General features: G+C 46.9%; 1 protein-coding gene across 1 annotated transcript in view; it reads right to left on the bottom strand.

Moving 5' to 3' along the window:
- The window catches only part of TRIM69 (tripartite motif containing 69), a 9,482-nt gene extending 2,800 nt beyond the window's left edge, over nucleotides 1-6,682 (bottom strand). The window contains exons 1-3 of the mRNA XM_015406898.1: nucleotides 6,450-6,682; nucleotides 4,565-4,660; nucleotides 2,293-2,471 (exon numbers count right to left, since the gene is read on the bottom strand). Coding sequence (XP_015262384.1) covers nucleotides 2,293-2,471; nucleotides 4,565-4,660; nucleotides 6,450-6,641 — 467 coding nt within the window. The 5' untranslated portion in view covers nucleotides 6,642-6,682. The remainder of the gene's footprint in view (nucleotides 1-2,292; nucleotides 2,472-4,564; nucleotides 4,661-6,449) is intronic.
- Nucleotides 6,683-7,022: the final 340 nt, after the last annotated feature.

Genomic DNA, 7,022 nt, shown 5'->3' on the forward strand with positions numbered 1-7,022 from the left:
TTCCTGCTGTTTTGAATGGGTCTCTTGTTTTAGGGATCTGGCCACACCGTACAGGAGGTACGACTGGTAATAAAAGAACAGTGGTTTTTGTCAATGAGAGGTAATTGTTAGGAGGCAATCCCCTGATGGCTGCGTTAAATATCCATGGGAGAGCTAGGAGAAGGTGAGCTCCCTCCCCACCCACCCCCAACTGAAGGGACGAGGCCAATGCTTGAATGTGTGAATGAACAGCAGGTTGAGTTTAACAAGGTAAAGGCTCCCTTGCTCGAAAGCCAGTCGAATCCGACTCTAGGGTTGTGGTGCTCATCTCCGTTTCAAAGCTGTCTGAAGACGTCTCCGTGGTCATGTGGCCGGCATGACTAAACACCAAGGCGCACGGAACGCTGTTCCCTTCCCACCGAAGCGGTACCTATTTATCTACTTGCAATTTCTTGCTTTCGAGCTGCTAGGTTGGCAGGAGCTGGAACTAGAGACGGGAGCTCACTCCGTCATGCGGCAACTCGGGGGTCTCGATCTGCTGAACTACTGACCTTCCACAGCCTGCAGTTCAGCGTCTTAACCACTCGAGCCACCGCAGCTCTTGAGTTTAACTGGGAACAGTCAAAAGAGAGAAATGGAAATCTCCAGTGGGGATGGAGTGCCAGAACCAAACGTCTGAACTGGAATCATAGTGCTCAGCAATGCCAGTTAATTGCTGGAGATACCACCCTGTTAACGTGACTGAGCGGCTTTAACCAAAGAAGAAGAAGAAGAAGAAGAGAAGAGATTGGATTTATACCCCGCCCTTCACTACCCAAAGGTGTCTCAGAGCGGTTTACAATCTCCTTTCCCTTCCCCTCCCCACAACAGACACCCTGTGAGGTGGGTGGGGCTGAGAGAGCTCTGACAGAAACTGCTCTTTTTCAAGAACAGCTGTGCCAGAACTATGGCTTGCCCAAGGTCATCCAGCCAGGTGCAAGTGGAGGAGTAGGGAATCAAACCCGGTTCTCCCAGATTAGAGTCCGCGCACTTAACCACTACACCAAACTGGCTCTCAAAGCCATTAGTCTTTGCCGTGAGTGCTGGCTGAAGCAATCAAAGGTACAGTCTCTGTCTCTCTCGCTTTCTCTGGGGATCTGATGGAGGGGGAAGCCACCCAAATAAGTGTTAGCCTTTTGAACTTATCAGTTGGAGAAGTGGGTGAGTATAAATGGCATTAAAGTAGCATAAGGGAAGAATGATATGATCATATGAAAACACCTGCTATAGACATGCACTTACCAATCCATAAAGATTTCTATGTCCTGTAAGAGAAAAAGGAGAGGGGGGGGGGGACCCTGTTCACTAACCAACATTCTTTAAAACATATATTTATTTATTTGATTTATATCCCGCCCTCCCCACGAAGGCAGGTCCCTCAGGTAAGCAGGTCCCTGACCATATAGGGCTTTAAAGGTCAAAACCAGCACCTTGAACCGAATCCGGTATGCTATTGGCAGCCAGTGCAGCCCTTTTGGGGCGGGCTGGATGTGCTCCCGCGCAGGAAGGCACAGCAACAGCCTCGCCGCTGCATTCCGCACCAGCTGCAGCTTCCGGATCTGGGACAAGGGCAGCCCTATGTAGAGATCATTGCAGTAATCCAATCTCGAGGTGAGCATTGCGTGGCTCACTGTCGCCAGGTCATTGTGTTCAAGGAAGGGAACCAACTGCCTAATCAGCCGTAGATGGTAAAAGGCAGACTTTGCAGTGGCTGCTACCTGGGCCTCCATCGTTAAGGAGGTGTCCAGGAGCACTCCCAAGCTCCTAACCTCCGTCGCTGGCACCGATGGCGCCCCATTGAAGGTCGGGAGTGGGATCCCTAACCTTGGTCCACTCCAACTCAGGCACAAGACCTCCGTCTTCGTCGGATTCAATTTCAGTTGACTCAGCCTAAGCCAACCAGCCCGGCGTGTGTGCATAACCCAGCAAACAAAGTGGCTGGTTTTCAGGGTGCAAAAAAGGCTGATCTTTCCTCAAAACCCACAAGCACAAAATGAAGACAAATGGCCTTCCCTGCTGTTTGTCCTCCCTCCATCACAGCAACTGCTACTTGGTGGTATACTGCCACCAAACATGGAGGGTCTGTTTGGCTAACAGCCATTGACAGAGGCAACTGTATCCCCCACCCCCCACCCCTTTAGTTTGCTTGGACAGTTTATGAACAATCCAAGAAACAATACTTGGGACAAAGGTGTGCTTGTCAAGTCTGGGTTCCTTACTTTTAGAAAGTTAGCAGAATTCTGCTGGTACAGCCGGGACTGAATGAGCCCCAACGTATGCTTAGCATTCTGAGAGTGATCTTGGAGTCGGTTTGAATTTGCCTCCATTTCCTGGAGAAGGGTTTCACTATCTTCCTTTAATTGTTTGATGAACATTTTCTCCTTGGCATGAAGAAACTGGTGCAGTTTTAGGAATTCCAAGGAGATGTGGTATTGAAGTTGCAACTTGTTCTCCTGGAAAAGCAGATTAGAAAATTTATTAGGCATGAAATGTATTTGGTGAAGAGAGCAACATGCATGTCTTTGTTTTTTAATAGTTAATCTGCTACCTGTCTTGTAGGAGTTCTAAAATGGCAAAATTTGCTTAGGGGAAAACAAAGTGGACTTTGGTGTATGTTTCCTATGTCCTACAGTAGGAGCAATCAAGAGAAAGTTAAGGTTTTCTAATCTGTGTATTCTTATTGGACACCATCTGCGTGACCCCAAATTTGGCAAGATTCCTTCAATCAACTTTGCAGATTACAGGTGCAGATTACAAGTGCCTTAGCACGGGTTGCACATAGCTGCTATGTGATTTGTGTGTGATTTAGGTACATGAAATTAGGCATATTGGGACTCTGAAAACACAGTAAAAGCAATGATGCCCTTTTATCATATTGATTTAAAAGTGACATGGGACCAAACCACTCTTGATGCTGGGAATCTGTGTTTAGATCCCCAGATGTATAATTAAAACTGACCAAAAAAACAAAAACAAAAAACAAACAAACCAAAAACCAAAAAACAAAAACCCGCAGCCATGGATGGAGGCCGATATGGATTAAGACCGCAATGTTATCTTTATCGTGTCTCTTTTTTTTCTCCTCCTGGGTGGCACTTAAAGCAGCCCTGGAAGAGGCATTTGTGATTGGCAAAACAGTGAGTAGGGTCTGGGGAGGATCTGAGGGTCACCAAGGAGGAGGCAAAGTGGACTGCCCTTGGGGAGGAAATCTAGAATTTCGGTGCCATGCCAGAAAAGGCCCTGTCCTGTGTAACTACCCCTCTATCACAGACATACAGAATCATATAGCAAAATCTGATAACCAAAGTATACAGGAGCAAGCATCTCTGCATGGGAGCAGGCAATATCCAAAACGCCCTGGACACAAGGCTAGGAATATGTAAGGCTATATATGTCTCTTACGTTTGTTATAGTAAAATATCAGATATAAAGAAAGTTGGGATAAATAAAGATATTCTAATAGAGGTGAAAAATCAAGAGTATATATAAACAAGCTTTGATAAGTATATATACTGTGTGATTTAGATAATTGCTGCCTATATTTAAGATATAATTGTAGTTTATGTTTAAGCTACGATTTGGATACAGCAGATGATTGTATCTGATTATTGCAGATGGCTATCTGCACTCAGACCATGAAGATCTTAGAGCATGGCTTAGTGCTTTTAAGCCTAGAATATGTATCATCTTTGCCATAGAAGCGGGTGGATTGCTGTTTTCTCTCTAACAAGACACTTATTACTCAGTATAGAGGAAGACCATTGATCCTAGATTACAGCAGTTGGACATTACATTAGAAGAAATTCTCCAGCTGGGTAAGGCAGAGACTCTCAATATTGTTAAGCATCATCTCAACAAGCTCAGTTACGATAGTATGGTAATTCATTCGTGTAGAGTTTGTTCGACCCAATTTTTTGGTATTTTACCACCTTGGCTCTCATTGTCCTATACAAGATATTTATCAGTTCCTCATTATGCTAGGGCATTTGCTCTAGCTCGCCTTAATGCTAACCCTTCTGAAGTATTGCATGGGAAGTTTTGTAACATACCATATTTAAATCATCTTTGTTCTGGTGGCCTGGTTAAAATTGATACTTTATCTCATAAAATTCTGGAAAGTTCCTTTTTTACTGTTTTTAGGAATCAATGGCTTTTATTTATTTAATTAATTTATATCCCGCCCGCCCTGCCGAAAAAGAGGATTTTACTTATTTTACCACATATGTCGTTCACCGATTCTCAAAGGGATGTGATTCCCTATGTTATGCTAGACAATGATCCAAACACCCTGTCAGTTGCTAAATTCCTGTCTATCATATTTTCCTTTAGAAACTGAGTACTTCTTTAATCACTGCTCAAGATCTATTGATCAGAGCAGCTCTGGAAAGGAAAGGAGTATTTAGAACATTCCCAGTAGCTTACTGGAAGCCAGTGCAGTTGGTAAAATATCAGAATGCTATGTCCCAAGCCGCCAGTCCTAGATAACAAGGGGAACAGCAAACTAATAGATATCAATACAGGGGGCTCCTGTATCGATGCTACACACTTTATGGTTAGAAATTTTCTCTTCTTGAGCGTTCTTCACCATCTCTAGCTCCACTAAGTTGGACCGCAGCCGAATTCTCTTAGAGATCAGTTTTTCCTGCAAAGAGAATGCCACAAGGGTTATTCTGGTAGGTAACCTAAGAAGGCGATTCACACCTATATCATGCCATGAACAACACAAGAAAGGCACGTGAAATATTGCAGTGGAGGGTTAGCATCCCACTTTGTACTTTTAGAAGATACCAACATATCAAGACTCTTCAAAACAAGCTGGGGACCTATCAGGGGGGCTGTGGCTCAGTAGAAGAGCCTCTGCTTTGCATACAGAAGGTCCCCGGTTCAATCCTTGGCATCTCCAGTTAAAAGGACTAGGCAGTAAGCAATGGGAAAGACCTCAGCCTGAGACCCTGGAGAGCTGCCGCCAGTCTGAGTAGACAATACTGATCTTGATGGACCAATGGTCTGAGTCAGTAGGAGCCAGTTTCATGTGTATTCACGCGTACAAAGAGTGGTATCTTGCGCTCTCTCTGCTTGGAAACAAAATATACATAAAGGAATCCATTGCTATGGCAGGCCTATGAGATTCCCCTTTTTCCGGCACTCAAATCTCAGCATTTAGAGAACTTGCACCCTTTCCCAGAGTAGCTTAAAATTTAACCGCAGGTCACACCGGAGAGGCCAGTTTGACTGACTTGTCTGTTGCCAAGCTGTAAGCTTCACAAATGGCTGAGCAGATGCTTGGATCGTATTTGGGTCTGCACAGCTGTAGACTATGCTTCTCCCGCAGCAAGAATACCACCTTGAATCATTCAACTCAGATTTTGGCACGATTTGTCGTTACTTGCAAAGGCCGCTAAGGTGCTTCTGATGAGTACAAATCCTTTTTCTGCAAAAGACCTGCTTGGTGAATACCATCGCACCTGTGTTGGCAACAGGATAAGTTTCTCTCTCTCAAATGTTAAAGCACCATACAGCTCTTTCTTGGATTAAAAATAGAAGCTCTGATACTCATATATAAGGTTGCACTGATTTCCACCCATTCCCCCCTAAGGACCTGGGAGAACTCCCCAGAAGGGTGTCACTACACAAGACTGGTGAGCACTACCACACAAAAAAAGCCCCAGTTTATATAGAGCCCATTCATTCAGTTAAAAGAGGGCACAATGGAACTTTCCTGCATTCCCCTCCTACTGAAGCAGGTTCAAGGTGTTGGGGGGCCTGGGCCTCCACGCGCGCCCCATGCCTTCCCCTCCACACCCCCGCATGCCCTCCACCTGCCCTGCTTCTCCTACTTGCAAGCAATGTTCCCTGTAAGCTGTGGGGTCGGGTGAGCAAAAGTTCTACTTTGTGGGCTACTGGCATTAAAGTTGTGAGCGAGCGATTTGGCTCCTGCATCAATTAGTTTGCTCTGGAGCCCTCCTTCCTGAGCTAAGCCAAAAATCTCTGAGCTGGAGGCTAAAAAACTGTGAGCTAGCTCACACTAACTCAGCTTAGAGGGAACACTGCTTGCTTGCCTTACCACTGTCCATGCTCAGTTGCCTGCATCGCCTGACAGTGCCACCAGGAGTGCTACCACGGTGCACCACCCACATGCCCTTCCTTAATGACCCTGGGCAGTTGGAAGCAGGGCTACAGGCAGGGAGGAGGGGAGGTGCATGGGTGGGGGTCAGCAGCAGGGAGCCCAGCCAGAAGTCCTGGGCCAGAAGTTGACACTGGCCCTGCACCGGAGCCCACTGACTGCCACCAAATGCTGCTGCTGGGGGGATAGGAGGCCCTGGGGAATGATAAAGGAGGTGTGCGGAGAGGGATGGAGGAATCAGTGGAAGCTGCCACTTTGGCCTGGATGTACTCCAGTTGCTTAAGCTGCCATTTGGGTTATCAGTTACCGTATAGATCTGCACAGCGTCTGGGATGAGGAGGAACTGGGTGCTTTGGTCTTCGGGCCTCTGAGCTTCCCTGCAGCTGAAGCAGGCAACTTTCCTGTACGGCTTCCAGTAGAGCGTCACTAGTTCGTTATGCTCCAGGCACTTCTGCTGGGCGCTCCCCGCGTGATAGCCCTTGAGCTTCTTCTCCACCATCTTCTGCAGCACGGGGTTCTCTATGTACCTTTTCTCCGTAAACCTCGTCTGGCATTCTGGGCAGACGAAGGCCCCCCTTTTCAGCCATATGTTCTCGATGCACAGTTTGCAGAAGTTGTGGCCGCAGGGCAGGATCATGGGCTCCCGGAAGAATTCTAGACACAGAATGCAGGTCAGCTCCTTGGTGAAATCCTCCCTTTCCACCTCCCATGATGAGATGGAAGCACTGCGGAAGTCGGGGCTGGGTTCCCTTTCGTTGCCAGACGTCAGCGAGGAGGTAGAGGGGGGGGAAGAGGACGTGGCGGTGCCAACGTTCACGGTAGCATCTTCCTGCCAGAATAAAAAGCAGCGGAATGAGATCTCCATTCTTGCCATGAGGCG

This window comes from Gekko japonicus, unplaced genomic scaffold (genome assembly GCF_001447785.1).
Source record: "Gekko japonicus isolate JY-2015 unplaced genomic scaffold, Gekko_japonicus_V1.1 scaffold1207, whole genome shotgun sequence".
Taxonomy (NCBI): Eukaryota; Metazoa; Chordata; class Lepidosauria; order Squamata; family Gekkonidae; genus Gekko; species Gekko japonicus.